Below are 23,224 nucleotides of genomic sequence, written 5' to 3' on the forward strand. Positions count from 1 at the left end.
TCCGCCAGCAATGGGGTTGGTGCCCCGGGGACGTTCTCCCTCGGGCGACTCCGGGCCAGACGCAGTCCAGGGCAAAGCAGGGAGATTAGGAGATATAGTGGGTGTGGGAAGCACCGGATCCAGGCACCGTACCCGGCTGAGGGGCGGAGCCGACTGCGAAGGGAAGCCCCGCCCCAGCCCCGACCAGCATAGCCCCGCCCCCGCGCTCTAGAGTTTCGGCCCTGGCTCCCACCCTGCACTGAGTCCCGGGACCCCGGGAGAGCTGGAGGTGTATGGTTGTGTTTCTTCTGCCCGCGCGGGGCATCCTTTGCGCGCTGCAGAAGACAGGGAGCTGCTCCTCAGCCAGGCTATCCTCTCCTTTCGGCACCCGCAGACCCCCCCTGCAGCCGCGGCCGGAGCCGGGGCACCCTTGCCCTGCGCTCCCCGGAGTCCTGCGCTGCGGCGCGGGTTCCACCTCCGCGCCTTTTCCGCGGAGCAAGACCAGGGAGAGAGAACCGGGGCCCGAGTTCTGGGCACAGCGCTTGGCGCGAGGTGCGGGATGGAGAGCAAGGCGCTACTGGCCCTCGCTGTGTGGCTCTGCGTGGAGACCCAGGCTGCCTCTGTGGGTAAGGAGCCCACTCTCTAGAAGGAAGGAGGAGAGGTCGGGTGCAGGCGGAGAGATGGGGATGCGGAGAGGACCTGGAGGCCGGCTCTAACTCGCAGTTAGAGCTGGAGAGGTGAAAGTGACTTGACACTGTGTTCTTTCATTTACCGAAGAGGAAGCTGAGGCTCAGTGACTGACCCAGGATTACCCAGCGAGTTGGTGGTCTTGTGAGCCCAGTTCCATTTCCACGACTCTAGTCTCGGACAGAATCCTGGGCGGGAGCGCGTCTGCAGAGCCGATACACCGCTGGGCTCTCGGGAGGCGGGGATGGGAAGAGTCCCGGAGCTGGCAGGCAGGAGATGCCCCCGCAGGCGGGAACAGGCGGTGATAAAATTGTCCGGCTGCGCGCACCATCCTAGCCCGGTCTCGTGAAAGGAAGCCCTGCAGGAGCCGCGCGACCCAGGTCTTCCCCATGGCACCGTGCGCCTCGCTCTGCCTCTGTAGGAATCGAACGAGGACCCAGGTCTACTGTTCCCTTTAGGTTCGAACTCACACACACACCCACTGTATAAGGTGGGGTCCAGGAGGGAAGGAAACTTTTTCTTATTTCTTGGTGCAGGACACCTCTCTCCTTGCAGAGAGAAAGAGAAATTGGGGCTTGGATCCGGGGTTGTGTGACAGCTTCCCAAAATGTCTCCAGGCAGTAGTCACCTTCGTATTTAAAACAGTTTAACATCTTTCAAAGCTCTTTGGTCCTTTTGAGTAAGTGCATGGTCAGAAGTTCACGTTCTGAAAACCTACTCTGAGGGATTTGGTACCTAAGTTTGGCGCCTCTCGCCACTCTCCTTGAGGTCTAAAATTTCAGTCTCTTTCAAGATCAGGAACACACACGGCCTTGAAGTAAATAAATTCCCTTTCTCTCTCTCCTTCTTTCTCTGTCTCATCTTTCTCACATCTCTTTCTAATCTCTTCTGTAGCCATTGTTTGCTGCTTTCTAGATTTCCACTCTTCAGAGGGTGAGAAATGGGAGGGGGTGAAACAGGCAGAAAAAGTAAAATGGTTCAGGGGAAAATTCCTTGTATCAAAAAAAAAAAAAAAAGAATCACCTGTCTTAAAAGAAAAAAAAAAAGACATGCATATACCGTAACAAGATCATCTGTCTATAGTTACTGAATTTTCTTAATAATGACTTGTTTCATCCAGGCCAGCTCCACCAGGGACAGTCATCTGTCCCTGACAAGACCTCTCTCTCCTCCTTTATGGGAAGAGAAAGAAGGTCTGGAACATGTGGTTTGTTACTGTATCCCACAAAGACATGAGTTGCTTTTGAGCCTGGGGTGTTTCATAGAGCAGCAGTAGTAACCGAAATCGGGTTGCCCTGAATATAACGATGAGGTTGCCCTTTTGGAGTGTGTGACTTGCTTAATTGGATTGGGCTATAATTGATGCCATCAAATTCTAGAGACAGAGGCACTGTTGTTTTTCCTTCCTGTCTTTGAGCTGGAAGGGTAATAGTGCACAAATGAATTAATTTTGGTTATGGGATTTGAACATAGAAGAGCTTTATTGAGTAGCAGCGTATGTACTTCTTAGAGTTATTTCTTTAGAACTTTCTGAAGAGCAGACCTCGAACTTGCCAATGAAAATGAATGAAGCTTATTGGAGCAAAAAAGAAATTGAGTGTTGGTCTACAGATATGAATTTGAAGTTACCATTATTGATAGCCTTGTTGAATAGTTTTTTGTTGGAGACATGTCTCTAGAATAGTATGGTGTTGTTTTGGCTCCCGATGAATGGAGAACTTTTTTTTTTTGAACATAGGAAAGTGTGTCTAGAGTGTGAGATTATCTGTGGCAGTGATTTATGAGAGATCTTCAGGAATCTCTTGTTTTGGTGGCTATAGCTTATTTAGAGCTTAATTTTTACCATCATTTTTTTTTTCTCACATCACTGTGCCCAGATAATGGGCTCTTTCTCATTTGGGTCATCATGCAAATTAAGTTACTGGTTTTGACATGTTTCTCAGCATAGGATTTCCCAGTCACGTGTGATATCTGTGCTCATCCAAACAAATTGTTTTCATTTTCCTTTACTTAGACAAAGTGGGAATCCATTATTGGAAGACTCTTCTTTTGCTTTTAAACATTTTGCTTTATTTTTGCCTACTTGGGAGGGGGGCAGTTATTTCCTTTATATTGAAAAGTGCTATGTTGACTAACTGAGCATGACCACCCAGACCAATAGCTATCTACGAGTGGCCCGTAGACCCTCTATGACCAAGTCACCTGAAATGCTTGTTAAAATGCAGTTTTGTAGGCCTAGGAATATCCTGACACATGCTAAAGTTTTCAGAACCACTGCCCCGAGCACCTTACTTCCAATGCCAGTTAGTTTCTGAGATTTACTGCTGTAACTTAATTTTCAATTTAAAAAAAATTCGATATTGATCAACAAATCCACAGTTTTGTCAGGACTTGATTTTGCACCTCTGAGTGAGCGTCTGAGAACACGTGTGATCAGTTGCCCCTTTTGCCTGCAGCTGTTCACACTGGGGTCCGTGGATTCAGTGCTCTGGATATTTACACTGGATATTTGCTCATGCTCTGCTTATTCATACTCTTTTGTATTTGCTAGTCCTCTCTTTTATTTGCACAACAGTGTCAATGCCAGCTTAGGCCTGGAGAGTCATGTGTTCTTAGTGGATGTGAGTTAAGGATCCTATGAAGCTCGGTGCTTACCCAGCACCCATCACTTTTTTAGGTGGTATTTTGAAGATCTGGTTATCAGTTAAGACCCAAGGATGGTGGACAGTTTTTCTTTCGCTGATGCTTTTTCAGCACCTGGTAGCTTTTTGCATTTAGTTGACAGAGAACTCAGTTTTCTTGCTGTGGAGTGACCCATGGTGAGGAATCTGCCCCATGGTATATTTAGGTAAAGATACTTTTTTTGTGTATTCCAAGCCTGGTATCAGGACAAGCTCAGCGCCTTGATTAGTAAGTTGAGATTCCCCAATTGTAATTCATTAGCGTTACTCTAATTCTGTTCTCTGAGGGAAAGTATATTAATATGCATTTGGAAAATGTTTCTTTCCTCAATTCCTCTCACCTAATTTCAACATGCAGTGATTCAACCTTGGCAGTTCAGTTACCAGAGGAAGGGCACTAGAAAATTGATAAAGGCAGATGAGACGTTCCCGTTCCCCTCAAAGTACATAGATGAACTATATAGAAATGTCTCTAATAGTATTCATTAATCAGCAATTTAGTCGAATGTGTGCATCCTATGTTTTATAAGAAGTGTCAGTGGGTCCTTTCCCAAGGGAGTGAGATCATCAGATGAAGGTTCATTTGGTTTCAATGTCCCATATCCTTTTGTAAGACCTTGAAGTTGGCAATGCAGGAAAACAGGAACTCCACCCTAGCTCCATGAATTGCAGAACTGTTGTGTTGGTTTATGACCATCTGCCCATTCTTCCTGTTATGACACAGTTGGTGAACTTTTACTGGGAATGGTGAAAAGTAAATTCACAAGTTTTACACAATGAATTGCTGAAGAAGCCTTTTAAAGTATGGAGTATGCGTTGTTTATGGAAGGTGTTTCCTATTGGGTCTGACTCAGTGGCAATTACATTCATTTATTTAATTTGTTTCTAGGTTTGCCTAGTCTTTCTCTTGATCCACCCAGGCTCAGCATACAAAAAGACATCCATACAATTATGGCCAATACAACGCTTCAGATTACTTGCAGGTAAGGATTCCTTTTAGATTCAGATTTCCTGTGTTAAATATTTCATTGTTTATTGAAGGAAAATAATTTCCGTATGCAGAATTGTAATAGAGTCATAGTAATTGTTTATAAGTACTGAGGTTTCTAAGAAGCGATGTAATAATTAAAAAATGAAAAAGGTCTTCTCCCCAAAAATTCTATACAATTTTGCTGGCATTTTTTCCCTGCTACCCCCTGCCAACCCACACATGCACACATGCACATACACTAATAACCAGTATAGCACCTGGAGTATAGTATGTAGTACACAATACATGTTGAATAAATAAATGAAATTGAGGATGTACCCTTAGAGTTAAAGAAGTTTGGGGACGTATTGTTTATACTCAGAATGGCTCTTGGACATCTGTTCAGCACTTTTCAAGAACTTTATTTTATGGTAAAATTCTGATCGTAGTAGCAATTTAATATTCAGCCATTAATATTACTGAACGCATGTCCTGCTGCAGGTTGGTGTTCCGGCATGTCTGTCTCTCACTAGCTAGCAAGAAGTCATACTATTGATTTTTGCTAACTGGGGAAATAAGCCTCTTTGACAAGAAGAATTCTGCCTTCCAATTTAACTGTTAACCTTCCAGCCCCTACCTCGGGAAGAAAAGTAGGACCTTAGGGTTTCATGTATGAGTATGCATGACAGACGCAGAGGCTTCTCAGGACCAGTGAGGTTTTGGCAGAGATGGTGGGTGGAGAGTGCTGACGTCCACAAACAGCCCTAGGAAGCTTGTTGCCATTGTTTATGCCTGACAAATGCCAAGTGTTCAACACAGTGACACAGATCTATTTTAGCTTGCCGAGTGTAAAGGATACTCTAGTCCTCTTATCCAGGGTTGGTCACCAATACCCAGCCCTCGGGAAAAAGCACAGTAACAGGTGCTGTTTCCCTAGCTTTGCTATTTCAAGATGTGTTTCTCAGTAGATGTTCCTCTAACCCACCCTTGACAACAAAGGTTATTTAAAATCCCCCAAGATTCCATACTCCCTTTACATCCCAAAAAAGCTATGGAGTATGTTAAAAGTGACTTCATTAATGTAGCTGCAACCTCATGGACATTTCAAGTTCTTTAAAGAAGGGTCTATGATGTTACATTTTTCTTGATGTTGACTCTCTTCCTTGGGGTTTTGTAGAGAAATGCTGTAATAAAAGTAATCTAGGTTTTGACGTTGTCCTCCAAAGTTTCTATGAGTCTCTTAGATAGTTGCGTCCCCTTCGTTCCTCACTTCACCTCTTACTCTCCTGATTACCCACTTTTATCAGGCTTTTCTGGCTTCCTTGCCATTCCCCTCATGATCCAGATAGGCACCCACACCAGGGTCTTGACATCTGCTGTTCCCTCTGCCTGAAATTCTGTTCCCCCCAATATTCATACGGCCTAGTGCATCAAGCCTCCAGAACTCTTCACTCTTTTCTTTGCATCTTCTAAATTTTCTCCATAGTACTTATTGCCACCTTGTACACATTTTACTTACTTTTGAAAAATTTCAGCTTTATTGAAATGTACTTATTTTTTTTTTTTACTGCTTGTCTCCTCCAACTTGACTGAGGTTCCATGAAGACATTGGCTTTTGTCTGATTTGTTCACTGCTGTATGCCATTTTTAACAACATTTGGCACACAGCCCATGCTTAATAAATATTTATTGGATGAATGAATGAGTTATAATGAGTAGAAAACTCGAGAATCCCTATAAGTGATTTCTGAAGCCGAGCCTCTGACTTTTTGTCATTCATCCATATAACCTGTCATTGTTAGTAGAAGGCTGTGTTTCTGTCTGTTGAGGCGTTTATGTAAGTTTGAGAACCAAATCTTCTGTTTTCTTGGAAACAGCCTCCTAGTGAGGCATTTCACATGAATATTTGCTTGGAATTAATTTTTCAGGGGAGAAAGGGACTTGGACTGGCTCTGGCCCAACAATCAGAGCGGCTCTGAGAAAAGAGTGGAGGTGACCGAGTGCAGTGAGGGCATCTTCTGTAAGATGCTCACAATTCCAAAAGTGGTCGGAAATGATACTGGAGCCTACAAATGCTTCTACCAGGACACTGACATGGCTTCTGTTGTCTACGTGTATGTTCAAGGTAAGTGGTTAGATGGAATTCACTTCCCCAGTTGATTTACCGGTTACAAAACACAATGGGTGCAAAGAAGAATCGAGGACAACAAAGTCTCGCTCTGAAGGCTCTCTGCCAACAGGAATAAACAAAATTCTTCTCTCCCAAGGCTTCCTCGGAGAATAAGACTCATTGATTTGTTCTGGAGCGTGGGCCCCATTACTTCTCTTTTGCCCAACTCGTTGGGTTCTGATCTTTGTTTCTAAGGGAAATCTGTGTTCACAATTGGCTATGGGGATTTATAAGAAGCCTTCTGATGTTTGAGGGAAGAAAAAAACAAACCCGAAATCCTTGAAAAGGAAGATTCAGGGGTGAATTATGGAGAGGTTTCTGTGGAGAGATAGGTTATCTACTGCAGAGTTGGAGATTTCCCCAAGAATGCACAGGGATTCAGCCAAGGGCTCTGGAGTTTTTTGTACATAGGAACCTTTCTTCCCCCAACGTATACGTCATAAAAAACAATTTCCATACACTTGTGCAAATGAAGACCTTGCCTCAAACGGCCTTTCAGGGACAGTGTTTCTTTCCTTTGCTGGTGTGGTCTGAGATCTTGGATGATATGCCAAATCTTTCTAGAATTTGCAATTTGAGATTGACACCGTGGAGGCCAACTTAATATCTGTGTAGGGTAAAATACATGTCACATATATTTAGTATTTATAATCTGAATTAGTCTTTCTTCTGTGTTGCAAAAATCTTACATTAACTTAGTTTTCCTGGAAAAACTTGGCTTAACTCATGAGATACCAATCATATAATTTTGATGAGTGTAGGTGTTGCTTAGCATTTCACTTAGATATACTCAATATTTTCTTTTCAGTAAGGATAAACTTTTTAGACATTTTATTTATACCTTTCTATACCTCTTTACATCCCAGAGGATTTGAAGCAGGTGAAGATGGCTTAGACTTTTTTTCCAGAAGCATCTTGTGCAGAACAGGAATTTCATCAGCTTTGGAAAACACACTCGCTTGTCTCCATTTACATTCCAATGTGCAGTATGGTTAGTGCAATGGAAAGGTGGAGGCCACATCAAGATAACGTATGTCACTCCCGGATTGCACAGTATTTGAGATTTATTTCTACCCAGGGTGAGCACAATCCAAGATAGAATTCTGTGGCGTCCTCCTCCCTTCTGCAGAATTTGAGAGACATGGCTCAGATCTTGGAGAATTTCTGGCTCCTTTTGATCTGACAGTCTTGGGAGATCAGGCTTTCTCAGAAGATTGCAAGGATTTCCTGCTTTTAGGCTGTCTGGAAATACTACAAGATGAACCTCTCCCATAATATCTCGTTATTTCCTTCTCCCCAAGTCAGGAAACCTGGAGACATGTGAAAATTCATTTCGTGAGTTGCAGTAAATATTTTATTTTGAGAGGATGGGTGGTTGTTTGGGTTTCTTTTGTTTATTTCCTTTTTTTTTAGGATACCGAAATAGAACTGATTGACTGAATAGCTTTAGTTTGACGTCAAGGGGTTAATTTAGCTTCCCAAGGCTTGCTCTCTAAGCAAGTTCTGTAATATTTCACAGCATGTGGATAAAAAGATAGGTAATATTAAGAAGTAGCGATCTCCAGCACTGTTTATTTGTACACTGCCTGTCTTTGGGTATACCATCAAATTCTGCTTCCTGTCTAAGCCTAATGTTCTAGGAGGTGAGCTGTCTAAGATTTTGGTGGTGAAGTTTAACAATGGAAAAGAAAACACTGAAGTATTCCCTATGGACAGTCCTTTAATATCCCCTCTGGTCTCCACCTTACTTCCTGCATCTTCTGACCCCCATTCCCTCCAGCAATGGATGGAGCCAGGAAGTGGGTCTTGGCCTCGTAAGATAATGGCTATGGCATGTGGTGGGCTGGATTGGCTGCCTTTCTGTGCTTTCCAGCTGGGAAGGAAATCAAACTTCTGCTGTTGCAGGGAATTAGCTGCTTTTCTCCCCTTTGGTTTAATTAACTCTTTCTTCACTTGGACCAGCCATCCTGAAGCACTCTGAAAATGCTTGGTCAGGGGAGTTGGGGATGGCAGTAAGGACAATTGTCTCTCTGGGATTTCAAGCATGACTTCACACCAACTCTATCTCTGGGGAAAGGAGTCAGCAGCCTATTAACATCATATGAACAGTGTTTGAATGAATCTCTCTCTCTTTTTTTTTTCTCAGTCTTTGCCATGGTGGCTTTTCAAGTTTTTGTCATTGAAGGTATTGATGACTGCTGACTCTTAAATACATAACTATTAAACATGAGTTTATGAAGAACCTTAAATCTAGTCTTCACAATCTTAAAGTACACAAAGCTTTCTCTTGAATAATTGAATTAAAAGTTGTTAGTTACTTCTTTATTTTAAAGATTCTTTGGGGACCATTAATCTGTTTTTGTGATGTTTACATTATTTGCCTAAAGAGAGAGAGCAGGAATTTCTTTAACATCAATAAAACTCAGTAGGTAAACTATACAGATTTAACTTTAAATTTACTCCAGTATTTATATATAGTGTATACAAAAATGTATGTGAAAATGAAGGTGTATGCACCTTCATTTTGAAAAAAACTAATGATTAATCTGCCTAAGTGTGGAACCTACAAAATATAATCTGCTTGTTGATAACCCTTGCAAAAGAAGCCAGTCTCATTCTAGGGACTTTCTTCCAGATTTTTTACACACACATACACACACACACACACACACACACACACACACACACACACACACCCCTCTGTAGCATCCTTGGAGCCAGATATCTACCAGCAGACCTACCTGTGGATTCCTTTCCCTGGTATGAAATATCATTCCCCATGAGGCACTTCTCTGTTAGAGTTATGAACCTGAAAGATGACCAGTAATGCCATTAACTAGCAGAATTACATTTTTTTCTAGATTACAGATCTCCATTTATTGCTTCTGTTAGCGACCAACATGGAGTTGTGTATATCACTGAGAACAAAAACAAAACTGTGGTGATTCCTTGTCTGGGGACCATTTCAAACCTCAATGTGTCACTTTGTGCAGTAAGTTAAATCGTCTTTCATCATCTCTTACGTTTTCTTAATTTTAAGCTAATATTAAGATGGGTAGCCTGTTTATAACCTTATGTACATATTATTATAATACATATTATAGTACATACGTTATATATTATATTTTATAATATTAAGTCAGCAATGTGTTGTAAAGATCCTTTAGGAAGGGTCAAAATGACAATAAATAAAACCAACTTGCCTTTTAAAAAATTACATGAATTCTTTAGTGTTCATGGTTTTTGCCTTTGGATAACACTTGATTGAATATTTGATATTTCCTTTTCTACCCAGAGGTATCCAGAAAAGAGGTTTGTTCCTGATGGTAACAGAATTTCCTGGGACAGCAAGAAAGGCTTCACTATTCCTAGCTACATGATCAGTTATGCTGGCATGGTGTTCTGTGAAGCAAAAATTAATGATGAAAGTTACCAGTCTATTATGTACATAGTTGTGGTTGTAGGTAAGAGGACAGTTCCTTTCCATATCATTAATATCAGACAGTAAAGCTTGGCTTACTGTATTAAGATCCTGGAGGACAAGGGATATTGAAAAATATATTAATTCACGGTTTGGTGTTAGGCAATTCATTACATCTGCTCTTCTCTACCCAAGAAACCTATGTGCAATAGAGTTTTTCCTCCATTCTTACCAAAACCAAGGATGAAAAAGAGTACTATTATGGGATCATATTTTATGGAAAATTTAATGTTCAGAGCATTGCTTGGCATCAATTTTAATTACACCTATTTTATGAGAAGTTCAGTGACTTCCTAAAGCTGGCCCCATTGATTATCGGCCACTCAGATTTTACAGCTTTTCTGTTCACTGGGCTACAACATTTTTGAGATCCCTTCAGGGCTGCGTTGTAAATCTCTGTAGGCCAGTTTCCTGGGAGTTACCAAGGACTGTGGAGGCCCTCAGGGAAAAATGATGTGACACATTTTGAAGCTGCATCATTTCTGAAAAAAAATGTGTGCCAAGTTATAGATTTGCTTTCCCTCTTACTTTCTGTTTTTCCAATTTACTTGCTCCAGGGTACAGGATTTATGATGTGGTTCTGAGCCCCCCTCATGGAGTTGAGCTGTCTGTTGGAGAAAAGCTTGTCTTAAATTGTACAGCAAGAACTGAGCTGAATGTGGGAATTGACTTCAACTGGGAATACCCTTCTTTGAAGGTAACACTAACAGTTCAAAGCCAGATCTCTAAACACTTTGATAATAAGCTCCAACAAAGTTTGCTTGAGACAAATAGGGACCTCTCTGGCCAGATGAAATGTAAGGGCCTTAACTCACAGTAACACGTACACGCACACACACACACTTTAAGACCATTGCAGAACACACCCATGCAAAAAAAGCTGCAAAGCCAAGAACTCTGTCCAGGCCGTGAAGATTAGTTTCCTTTAGGTGATTACATCTTTCCAGGTTGCATTATTTCTCTGTTTTCCAAAGTCCTCGATCTCTTTTCCATTTAAGGGAATTTTTCTTTAAGAGGTGACGTGAAACACACTTCTTAAACATTGGGCACACTTCCTTGTGTTTCTGTAGTTCATTTTTATCTCATTCCCATTATGTGAGGCTCTAAAATTCCTGGTTCACTTGGTTGCATTTATTTCATCTGAAACCAACTATATTTGCTGTATGCATGATGTTAAGATTTCTGAAGTCCCCTTCATTAGTGTTCAAAAGAGTTCACCAAGGGCCAAGACTTTTGTGGGTATCTAGAAGCTATTGGGTCATGTTATGCTGGACTTTGGAAGTTCAGTAAACTCTTTTTCAGCATCAGCACAAGAAACTTGTAAACCGGGACCTAAAAACCCAGTCTGGGAGTGAGATGAAGAAGTTTTTGAGCACCTTGACAATTGATGGTGTAACCCGGAGTGACCAGGGGTGGTACACCTGTGCAGCTTCCAGTGGCCTCATGACCAAGAAGAACAGCACATTCATCACGGTCCACGGTGAGCTGAGATTTCGTTTGGAATTACCCTGTACCTTGAAAAGTGAGATAATTTAAATACATTTAGGTCAGCTAGCAATTCCTATTTTGCTCATTCAGAAGGTGTTTTTGAGCTCTTGCTAGGAAGGCCGCATGACCTAGAGGTCAAGAGCATAGCTTGGGTTCAAATCCCAAGTTTAATTGATGAGCTGAGCTGATAGAGTAAGTGCTCACTACATATCACTTATTGTCACTGCTATGATTATTATTACTATAATAAGCTGAGGGTTATTAACTAAGATAGTTTTTACATTTTTATTGAATTGCAAGGCAGAGAGACTTCCTTGAATAAGCCTGAACTTTGCAATTGGGAAAACCTGTATTTAATTACTTTCTGTGGGGCTTGGAGGAAATAATTTAATTTCTCATTGGTTCTCACTGACATAAATGTCTCAGTTTAGATGATAATTTGTATGGCACCCAACTTATAGGCCCTGGTAAGGATTTGGATTTTATAATATGGGAATGCACAGGGAAGTTCTGAGCAGAGAGACATGCTCTGGCTTATGTTTTCATGGAATTACTCTGTGTGTGTTTTTTTGAAATGTGCAATACTTTAGGGGAGTAAGGGCAGAAGTAGAGACCAGCTAGAAGACTAATTGCACTCATCTAGGTGAGAGATGGTAGGCGGCTTGGACAAGGGTGGTAGAGGTGGAGGAGGTGAGAAGTGATCTGATTCCAGATATATTTTTAAAGATAGAACCAATAGGATCTGCCAATTGATTCCCTGACTGTGGAATGTAAGAGAAAAAGAATGGAAGATGACCTTTGAGTTTCTAGCATGAGCAACTGAATGAATGGTAGTTTTGTTAACTGACATAAGGAAGGTAAGGTGGAGAGGAAGATTTGGGGACACAGGGTTAGGTGGCTTCACTTGGAGATGCCCATTAAACATTCAGATAGAGATTTTAATATGTTAACCTGAAACCCAGAGTAGTCAGGGCAGGAGATGTGAATTTAGAGGAATGTACTTGATACTTTAAGCCTGAGATGAAACGAAGGTGTAGATGAAGAGAAGAGGTCTGAGGACTGAGTCCTGGGGCACGTGGGGCGTACATTTAGGGTGTCAGGGGAGCAGAGGGAAAGGAGCACCTGAGGACCCCCAGGGGACTTAGAGAAAGTTTCACAGAGGAGCAAATGCTTGAAAGCAATCGGTAGACCTGCGGAGTGGACTGGGGGAGAAGAAAGAGCTAACGCGAAGACCAGAGGTGAGGGAGAAGCTAAAGTGTGACCTATAGAAATGTGGTTTGGGGGCTCTCTGAGCTGCAGCGACTTGGACCCCCCAAAAGTCTTTGACTGCTCACTTGAAACGAAAAACTAAACCCAATGACTATTTAAAAGAGTTTGATATTTATGAGAAAAAATATTTTAATTCTCTTCCAGAAAAGCCTTTTGTTGCTTTTGTAAGTGGCATGGAATCTTTGGTGGAAGCCACAGTGGGAGACCGTGTCCGAGTCCCTGTGAAGTACCTTGGTTACCCTCCCCCAGAAATAAAATGGTAACTACTGGAAATACATGTAAAGCAACATTCCCATGAAAACAAATCCTTAGATTGTACTAATTCTTGGGATTTTTTTCCCCCCATAGGTATAAAAATGGAAGACCCATTGAGTCTAATCACACAATTAAAGTAGGGCATGTACTGACTATTATGGAAGTGAGTGAAAAAGACACAGGAAATTACACCGTTATCCTTACCAATCCCATTTCAAAGGAGAAACAGAGCCATGTGGTATCTCTGGTTGTGAATGGTAAGTCCATTCAGTTTTCCTTCTCTGCCCCTAATCTATTATAAAGAGTATGATTATGTCCTCCTGGACAGCCAACCCACCTTTCCTTTGGAGCCTGCTCCTGCACACGCATCATGAGGGCTCCTGTGTACAGAAATGATCCAGAGCAGTGAGGCTGAAATGGAGTGTAGGACAGCGTGCTCTAGGTATGTCTGCTTAAGAGGCCATGTGATTGAACCTTTTGGTGGTCAAATGTGAGACTAAAGGAGACGGTACAGCCAATGGCCAAATGCTGTGAAATAAGAAGGCTGGCAGGGATGGTCATCAAACTCAAGATGCACTAACTTTGCTCCCATCCATGGAATTGGGCACGCAAAAGTGTATGACTCTTCCTGAATTTTGCAGAAGGCTTTGAGTTTGATTTGGGGATTGATGTATCCATGATACACAGACAGATTCCAACTCAGGAGGCTTTTGCAGGCTGACATTGTTGGCTGGTGGGAAATGTTTTAATTTTTTTTTTCAGCAGGAGTCTTGGATCTGACTCTGAAGCTGTAAAGTGGAGATATTAAGTTTTTGATTTAAGAATGATTTGAACTTTATTTTTCCAAACTGAAGAATGTAAATAAGTGTTCTGGGTGGGGGAAAAGGAGCATTATGGTCAGGTAGGTGTGGGAGATGCTAGGCTGATGGATATAGGATATTGTCTTTCTCCAGGGGCAGAGACATAGCATAGAGCACCCCATACATCCATTAATATCCTGCTTCAAACACAGTTGGGGAAATGCTTCTCTGTAGGAATTCTTTGTTTTTCCTACTGGCACGACAGATTAAAACTTTAGGATCTTCTCATGTGACGTTAAGGTGCTTCCCCATAGATCTTGCCAAGCTCTGTATGTCTGCTGAGCTTGGTTTCACTTCTTTGCTAGGACATCAGCCTCGGGAGTATTTTAAAGATAACAGGTTCCAGAAATGTCATGTAGAAGCCACTTGGGTGTAGGAGGTTGAGGGGGTGGAGAGAAGCTGGGGAGCTGATAAGTAGGGTTAGGAGAAGGAAATGAACAAGAAATAATGATGTGAAAATGGACAGTGAATAACTCCATTTCATTCATCCAGGAAGTCACTAAACATTTGATTCCCCCTAATATTGACCCTGCTCCCTAAAACAAACATTAAAAAGAAGTCAAGTTTTGAAAGTATAATCTGAGGCTTTAGGTTGATCATGATGGGAAAATGGTTTCACATTAATGACTTTGGAGCCAAAAAAAGAAAGAAAGAAGGAAAGGAGAGGAGGAGAGAAGACAAGGAACGGAGGGAGGGAGGGAGGAAGGAAGGAAGGGGAAGAAGGAGGGGGAGACGGAGAAGGAGGTGTGGTGAGTGACCTTGGGCAAGTCATTTCACTTTTTTGTTTCATTTTTCTCATGTGTAAAGTGGAGGATAATAATTGTGGTTTTGAGGGTTAAATGAATTAACTGATGTAAAACACTTAGAACAATGGCCAGCACCTAATACATGCATTTTATTATTCACAATTATTTCCTTTCTGGAGCCTTGCCCGATCTTGTGAAATTGGGAGGACAAGGAGAGCTGTCCCTATAGTGTAGATGAGAAAATGTGTGCAGGGTGGTGACACTTGCACAAAGTCACTCAGCTTATTCATTTATTATTATTATCATCATGAGGCTCACTCTGAGGATCACTCAGAGTGTCCTGTTTCCAAATCTACATGTTCTTTGAAAAATCAGATGGGGGCAGAATCCTGGGCTTGGAAAAACACAGGCTTTGGTTGCTGAAAACTTCTACTTTCCATTCTTCAAAGCTGATTGACAACTCAAAAGCTGTCTTTCTCATCTCCAGTCCCACCCCAGATTGGTGAGAAGTCTCTGATCTCTCCTGTGGACTCTTACCAGTATGGCACCTCCCAAACACTGACGTGCACGGTCTATGCCGTTCCTCCCCCAAGTCACATCCGGTGGTACTGGCAGCTGGAGACAGAGTGCACCTACAAGCCCACGTGAGTAGGGCTACACCCTCTTTTTGCTGCACTTTTGCATTTTTTCTATTTATTTGTTCATTTTGTTTTTTAGATTCCACATATGAGTGATATCATACAGTATTTGTCTTTCTCTGTCTGACTTACTTCATTTAGCATAATGCCCTTCAGATCCATCCATGTTGTTGCAAATGGCAGAATTTCATTCTTTTTTATGGCTGAGTAGTATTCCATTGTGCCTGTGTATATATGTGTATACACCATATCTTCTTTATTCAGTCATCTGTTGATGGACATAGCCAGGCTATCATATGACTCCATTCTAAGTCAAGAAGGCTCTCTCAAAGAAGGGTATTCCTCAGGTGGCACTCTTAGTCTCCTTCCATCTTCTCTGTGGCTACATTTATAGGAGATGTCATTCCTTGAGGTATCCTGCTTTGAGCTTAGCTAGCTCTCTCTTTAGGTTAGCCCCAATTGTACCCCTCTCGAAGTGCAGTTTCTTTGCTCACTTTGTTAATTGCCAGTCTTTGGTCTTTCTCCTTGTACCAATCAACCAGTGAATACCACGATCTCCTTATCTGTGAGAAGGTCCATCTCAGAGGAAGTGCTGAAGGATGCGAGGGAGCGATAGACCTCGGAGCCTCAGGCCCGGCTTATCACGTCCTAACACAAGGCCAGACATCCTTAGGAAAAACAACAACAACAAGTCACCCACCACCACCCTAGGCAGCTCACTTCCTGTTGTTGTTTTTGGGATGACCCCTTCTGGTTGCTTCCTCAGATGCTGACCATTTCCCACACAAAGGCCACAGTCCCAGGGAGATCGCTTTAAGAAGCCCAATGGCTTCTCAGTTTCCTTGCCTGCCTTTGAACTAAATTAACTTGAATTGTCTTGTCGATCCAATTTATGAATGGAGGTTTGTTCCCAAAATAGCTGCTTCCCTCCCGTATCCTGAATGAATCTACCTAGAACCTTTTCCTTCACTGCCCAGGCCTATTTTTAATTGGCGCCAAGTCTTGTAGCGGGGTAGGGTGCACTGAACAGTTATTTCCAAGAACAAAATACCAAAGTCTGGCTCTTTCTTTGCTATTGAGGTGAATTTTAAGAAAAATTAAGTCACGATATCATCTGTTATCTCTTTCTTATAGCCAAGCTGCCTTAATGACAAACCCATATAGTTGTAAAGAATGGAGAAACGTGGAGGACGTCCAGAGCGGAAATAAAATTGAAGTCAACAAAAATCAATTTGCCTTAATTGAAGGAAAGAACAAAGTGAGTTGGCAATTCTTTAATTTGAAAATCTGTCTCTCTTTCACGGAAGGTTGGAGTGAAAGCAGGGTAAAACAACATGTGAGGAGCATTGGAGACTGATCAGCAAATAAACTGGGCGATAAAATGTTAGCATATTAAGTCAGTTTGAAAAGACCACTGACTTTTAGAAGCACCATTGGCTTATTAACGCCTTATCAGAGCTAGGGAAGATATATCTGCCATTAGCCCTGTACATCTATTGTAAGGTAATTCTGAGTTTACAAACATACACATGAGAAAATGAGTGTAATGTTGTATTAAAACACATGCTTTATTTCCTGGTTTCCAAAGCTCATTTTGTATGATGTGTGAGCTGCTGCAGCGTAATTACAATGGCACGGATTTGAGCGCGGTCAGTGCCGGAGTAGGAGTCGGGTAGGCAGGCCACGGCGGTTGTGGGGACGCTGAATTTTAGTCTGAATGCATGTGCATAAACACAGCCTCCATTGTTTATGGCCTGGGATTTGTTTTTTTTTTTCACAGACTGTGAGTACCCTTGTTATCCAGGCAGCCAACGTGTCTGCTTTGTACAAATGTGAAGCGGTGAACAAAGCTGGGAGAGGAGAGAGGGTTATCTCCTTCCACGTGACCAGTAAGTCCGGCTCTCCCTGGGAGTGGGCTGTCTGATACTCTGTCGTCCTGGCCATTCCCGTGAGTGGCACGACTTTAGGAAGGGGACTTGGATGGATAATCGATGCTTTTGTTCATGAATTAGAACTCCTCAGCTCAACGTGAAGTCAGTCCATCTGACTGCCCAGGAGAGAGAATATGGTTTCACATCTGCTTCTGAACCTCAAGTCCCATGTCACATTTTTGTCTCCATCATCAGAGGCTAGCACAGTGCTTGGCTTATTGAGGTTCAGCCAATATTTATGTGCTTGCTGCTGGGCACTTGACGAGTGAGTGTCTTGGAAGCAGTTGTAATGACATTGGAGTGGTGCCCTCCCAAGTCTGCCGATTTTCTCTGTTCATCTTTCATTTCGTGGCTAAGCTTTAGCTGACCGGACAGGATAAAATATTGCAGTCTAGGCTAATTCACTGTAATAAATATAGCTTTCCTCTCAGTGAGTGTTAGGTATTCATGAAGAATTAATTTTTGATATTCCATGTTATAATTATCTGCTTTGAATTTTGTTGGATTTCAATAAAATCTTATAAACCATGTTTCGAGCTCAAAGTGAAGATTTGATAAATATCTGAGGAATTAATTTACATTTCCAAATAATATAGTTTCATCAAATAGTACATTTTGAAACCTAACTGTCCAGTTGGCTGTCTTCTTATATTACATTGTCTGGGATTGCTGGAGCTTCACTTCTCGTGGGGCTTTATCACAGGCTGAAGGCAACAAGAAAATAATAGCATGCTGCCCAAGTTAAGTCACTATCTTCTAACAGGGGGTTTACCTTTCAGGGGGTCCTGAAATCACCTTGCAACCCAGCACCCAGCCAACTGAGCAGGAGAGCGTGTCTCTGCAGTGCTCCGCGGACAGAACTATGTTTGAGAACCTCACGTGGTACAAGCTTGGCCCCCAGGCTCTACCAGTCCGCACAGGAGAGTTGCCCACACCTATTTGCAAAAACTTGGATGTTCTTTGGAAAATGAACGCCACCATGTTCTCTAATAGCACCAATGACATTTTGATCATGGAGCTCCAGAATGCATCCTTGCAAGATCAGGGAGACTACGTCTGCTTTGCTCAGGACAGGAAGACCAAGAAAAGACATTGTGTCGCCAGGCAGCTCACAGTCCTAGGTAAGGAGGTAACTCTGGACCACCCGGAGATGGTTGGAAATCCTTAAAGGTAGTGTTCAGGGGGCTGTGTGAAGATTGTCTGCTAGGAGCTTATGAAGTAGACTCGTGAACACTTACCTTACTCACTGAAAGTCCTCGAGGCACGAGGAGGCTCATCATGATGAAGTGATGTATTAAAAAGAAAACAACACGGTTCTTTCCAACCCTGATGGTGGGGTAACTCACTATTTTCTGCAAGGGATTACCCTGAACCAGGTCAAGTTCTGCCCTATTCTTGGGCATCCATTTATTTAAAGAGACACATATTTGTGGAATGCCCACCATGAGCTAGGAGGGTGCTGGAACTTCACAGTGGGGAGTAGGTGGGGAGGGTGAGAACACAGACCACCACCAGCCTGTCGCAGTACCGTGTGGTCTCTGTGTTCTTGAGGACAGGGGTTGTTTTCTGTTTTACTTCTTGGTTGGCTCCAGACACAGTGGTACAGATTAGGTGCATGATAAGACATCTGCTGCCAGAAGAGTGTGGTGATGGTGTTGCTTACCACCTCTGAGAGCCCCTGGGAGGGGTGCCACCCTCATTGCCTGTACCTCTGCCGTACAGCTCAGGGTCAATGAGATGATCATTTTAATCAGCAGAGAGCTTTGTAAATTCCACATGAAGCCACCCTCTACACCTCATCTAACCTTGCTCCTTGCACAAAATCTATGCAGCCATGGCTCTGTCTCTGAGAAAATTAGGCAAATTTGGGGAGTTTCTCTTTTTGCCATCTCCTTCTAATTTTTCCTCTCCTTTGTTTTCTTACCCAGTTTCTGGGATGCTTATGTTCCGGTTTTTCACTGTGAAGAAAGGGAACTGCCCAGATAAAGTAATTTATACTTAAGTTTTAGCGGAATAATATCTTCAGAGGCTTTGGCATATTTTAAGAGGTATCTTCCGACAGCCACTAGGATGGATTTTGCTAGAGTTAAGACTCAGGTGGCAGAAGAAGAGATGTTTTGGGGTGAAGTCATCCCAGAGCTCTTCAGATCACACCACATATATATGACCATGGTTTTTCTGTTCACCTTGGTGACTGGTCTGGTTTCAAGCTAATGAAAAAATTCCAACAGAGATGTGAAAGAGGCTGCGGGCTTGCCATGCCCAGGAAATAGTGCTCACGATGAGCTAGTTTGCTTTCATAAGGACTCTCAAGTTGTTTTCCAAAAATTATTCTTAGAAATAAACTAGAGTCCATTTGCTTAAACCCCAGTGTAGTTCACTGTCGAGGTATTCTCATTTTGCTAAATGTTGACGTGGATTTCTTCTGCAAGATTCCTTTTGATGTTTGGACAAGATATTTCTACAGCACTTTGATGATTTGTAGGAAAGGGGTAAATCTAAAGCTGTCCTGTATATTTAAACAAGGACCCATGGGCTTTGTTTTCTTTACATCTTTGACTTTCCTTCAAGTGTCGTTTTATTTAGAGGAAATAGTACTGGACTAGTCTTTTCGGCTCATGTAAATCTATTATGAGTTCATCTGTTTACTTAGAGGGACTTGGACAAGTTGTTTAACCCTCCTTCATCTGCAAAATCAGGCTAATGCTGCCTACCATAGGACTGATGGTGAGCAATGGAAATAGTATGAGTTTTTTTTTAAGTACCAAATAAATATAAAGCCTTTTTTTGTTGAATTACATTGAGGTTTTGCACATTCTGAGAGAAACATGGCAGAATTTTTGGGTGTCATTGGCTAGGATTTATTTATTTATTTCATGGGCAGGAAGCCCATATGACAACTTTTATTTTGTGGTGTGATTACCAGCTCAGGTCACTAGTATGAACGTTCAAAGAAAGGCAGTGATCTGTCTGAACTGACTTGTTTCACTTAACTTCAGTGACCAGGTTGATCACAGTGACCAACCTCTGCATATTTTCAGCTTAGTAAATCAACAGTTTAGTAAATGGTTTAATAGTTTACTGACACTAAAAGCACTTCAAAAGTTATAGCTAAATGTTCTATGATTTTTTTGGTTTTTTTTTGGTGCCTGTGCACAGAGCGCATGGCACCCACAATCACAGGAAACCTGGAGAATCAGACAACAAGTATTGGTGAGACCATTGAAGTGTCCTGCACAGCGTTTGGGAATCCCCCTCCACAGATTACGTGGTTTAAAGATAACGAGACACTTGTGGAAGACTCAGGTGAATTGAGCATGTCTGTCTCTCTTTAGTTGCAGAATTTTCCTGGAAATGTTGTCTAATATCCATATTATTTCTTTTAAAAATTATTTATTTTTATTGAGGTATAGTTAATGTACAATATTATTTAAGTTTCAGGTGTATGACATAGTGATTCACAATTTTTAAAGATTATATTCCATTTGTAATTATTGTAAAATATTAGCTATAGTTCCTGTGCTGTACAATACATCCTTGTGGCTTATTTATTTTATACATAGTACTTTGTACCTCTTAATCCCCTACCCCTGTCTTGTCCCTCCCTCTCCCCTCCCCACGTTGGTCACCACTAGTCTGTTCTCTGTATCTGTGAGTCGGTTTCTTTTTTGTTATTTTCACTAGTCTGTTGTACTTTTTAGATTCCACATATAAGTTATATTATACAGTATAAAAGCCATATTATTTCTTAATTTGTTTTAGGTAGGGAAAAAAAGCCATCGTAGTGTCCGTGGTCTGGTTCACTTGGTGGGAATCCAAATATTCAGAGCCTTGTTGAATTCTCATGGAAGCCAGGGGTGCTAAGTCAGCAGCTGATCCTCTGTGACTCTTTGGATTTAGATAATAGCCCAAGATAAAGGACATCATTTATATTTTTAAAGTTTTTCCCTGCAAAACTCCACCAGACCACCTCGTAATAAAAACCATCATTATCCTCCTCGCTTAGGCATCGTGCTCAAAGATGGGAACCGGAACCTAACTATCCGCCGGGTGAGGAAGGAGGATGAAGGCCTCTACACCTGCCAGGCGTGCAGTGTTCTTGGGTGTGCACAAGTGGAGGCATTTTTCATAGTGGAAGGTCAGTGGGAATTCACGGGCACATAAAGTGGTTTTAAAAAAGTTCGCATGTATGTTACGTACACTCGTATACGCTGGGCAGGACCATAGCCAAATGGGCAGGTTTTAATATTCTTTGTAAATTTCCTAGTTTAAGTATATATTATTTTAACCAGAAAGCATGATTAATGTTATTTTAATTCTGCTTGCATCACATTTCTATCCCTGCAGTTCTCAATGTGGAAAAATTCTCAGCCAGGCAGGTGGAATGCCCTCCTTTCAGTGATTCGTTCTCCATTTGAACGGCTCAATTAACTTGTTGTGGAAATTATGCCTCTATATCTATTAGGTAGAATTACTGCCTAGTCATGAAAATCAGTGCTATCCAGAGAGTCACAAGGGTTCATAGTTTTTGTTGGACTAAAGATAATTTAAGATTCATTTGTGAACAATAGACCATTGCTTCTCTGAAAATGAAAAATTTGAGGTTCTTATCTAAATGTGTATGCAAGAATGATGTGAGAGTCCTGACATATTCTCAGATGGGAAAGGTAATTTGTGACAGAATATTTTATCTTCAAAAGTATATTCCTATGTCTTTTTTTAAACTAACCTACCAGAGGCACAATGAAAACAGTATTGTGTGGGTGAAGGAATGGTATGCAGGGAGGGGAGTGAGAGGGGCGGTGATGGATGGAGGAACTGATGGATTTCTATGAACTCATCCTAATTTGTCTCTCAAAGTCTAGATTTCAGTCCCTTTAATCTGTCAAATCTATGTTGCCAAGTACTGCATCTCGATACCTTGACTTCTTTTCAAGTTCCATTTCATCAGCTGCACTTGCAAATAAAGATTTCAAATGCATGAAGTAAATAAAGATTTCAAGTGACATGGTGGTTTTGTCACTTTCAAAGTGCTTCATGCTTTAGAGCAAATCCGGAGGGAGACTTCCAGCTCCCCGCTGTGCCCTGCCTCAGCTCCGTTAGCTGTCTGCAGCTGGTGACCGAGGCTTAACTAGGTAACCTTGGCACCGACGTTTTATTTACTTCTCACCAGAAGAGAATACTAAGAAAGTAAAAGGTAAATATTTAATGATGCTGCTAGGTTCACAAATGTTAATATGGGAATATTAATGCACCAGCTTATATAGACAGTCGAATCTTTGAACTTTTTTACTATGCACAAACGGACTTTTAAATCTCTATGTATAAATAGAGAATTACTTCAGTTATACCCCCAAGAAACGAAATCTACTTCCAAGCAAACTTGGTGCTCGTCTCTCAACTGTTCACTCTTATTTTGCTAACTAATTACTTGTCTTCCTGCCTTCTTGAGGCCGCCTGGGCCACTCTCACAGCTTGTGGCCCCGGTTTGATTCACACCGCCCTCATCCGATGGGAGGCCTTAAGTGGCCATTGCTTCTTTATCACTGCTCTGCTAATCACTCTTAGTTGAAAGCCTCCTCTGGACTTAATTTTTCCCACTTAGAGCTGTCCTCTGGGGTCCTGAGCATCTGCAGCTTTCCCTGCTGACCTCTAGCTTTTTCTCTTCTCTTTCCTTTCTTGAGTGGTTTTAAACTCATATTGCCAGGGCACGTGGGATGTACTCACGTCAGCTCTCTTTCCTCCCCGAGGTTCCTGCCACATGAGGACAGTGCAGTGTAATGTTATCTGGTGTTGGACAGACCTTGTTTAACTCTTGACCATTCCACCAACTTGCTGTGTGCCCTTGATGAAGTAGCTTAACCTCTCTGAGCTTGCTTCTCCACCTGAAAAATGAGGGTTGTTGAGAAAACAAAGTGATGTATTTAAATGTGACATATTTGAAGTAATGAGCACCTAGTGAGTGCCTGGTCACCCATTGCTTTCTGGCCAAAGTACTAAATTTATTTCCCTACTTGTTGTCTTAATCCTTCCCTCAAACTCCATACAAATCAAAACATAGACTGTCAG

At 42.0% G+C, this 23,224-nt stretch overlaps 1 protein-coding gene across 2 annotated transcripts in view; it reads left to right on the forward strand.

The window, feature by feature from the left end:
* Positions 1–235: 235 nt before the first annotated feature.
* The window catches only part of KDR (kinase insert domain receptor), a 43,368-nt gene continuing 20,379 nt past the window's right edge, over positions 236–23,224 (forward strand). For both annotated transcript variants that reach the window (XM_031434449.2, XM_031434452.2), the window contains exons 1-15: positions 236–605; positions 4,237–4,330; positions 6,246–6,442; positions 9,349–9,479; positions 9,783–9,951; positions 10,526–10,665; positions 11,271–11,448; positions 12,870–12,984; positions 13,074–13,237; positions 15,074–15,230; positions 16,359–16,482; positions 17,005–17,113; positions 17,935–18,276; positions 20,315–20,461; positions 21,162–21,293. In XM_031434449.2, the coding sequence (XP_031290309.1) occupies positions 539–605; positions 4,237–4,330; positions 6,246–6,442; positions 9,349–9,479; positions 9,783–9,951; positions 10,526–10,665; positions 11,271–11,448; positions 12,870–12,984; positions 13,074–13,237; positions 15,074–15,230; positions 16,359–16,482; positions 17,005–17,113; positions 17,935–18,276; positions 20,315–20,461; positions 21,162–21,293 (2,266 nt within the window). In that variant the 5' untranslated portion in view covers positions 236–538. The remainder of the gene's footprint in view (positions 606–4,236; positions 4,331–6,245; positions 6,443–9,348; positions 9,480–9,782; positions 9,952–10,525; positions 10,666–11,270; positions 11,449–12,869; positions 12,985–13,073; positions 13,238–15,073; positions 15,231–16,358; positions 16,483–17,004; positions 17,114–17,934; positions 18,277–20,314; positions 20,462–21,161; positions 21,294–23,224) is intronic.

This window comes from Camelus dromedarius, chromosome 1 (assembly GCF_036321535.1).
Source record: "Camelus dromedarius isolate mCamDro1 chromosome 1, mCamDro1.pat, whole genome shotgun sequence".
NCBI classification, from domain to species: Eukaryota; Metazoa; Chordata; class Mammalia; order Artiodactyla; family Camelidae; genus Camelus; species Camelus dromedarius.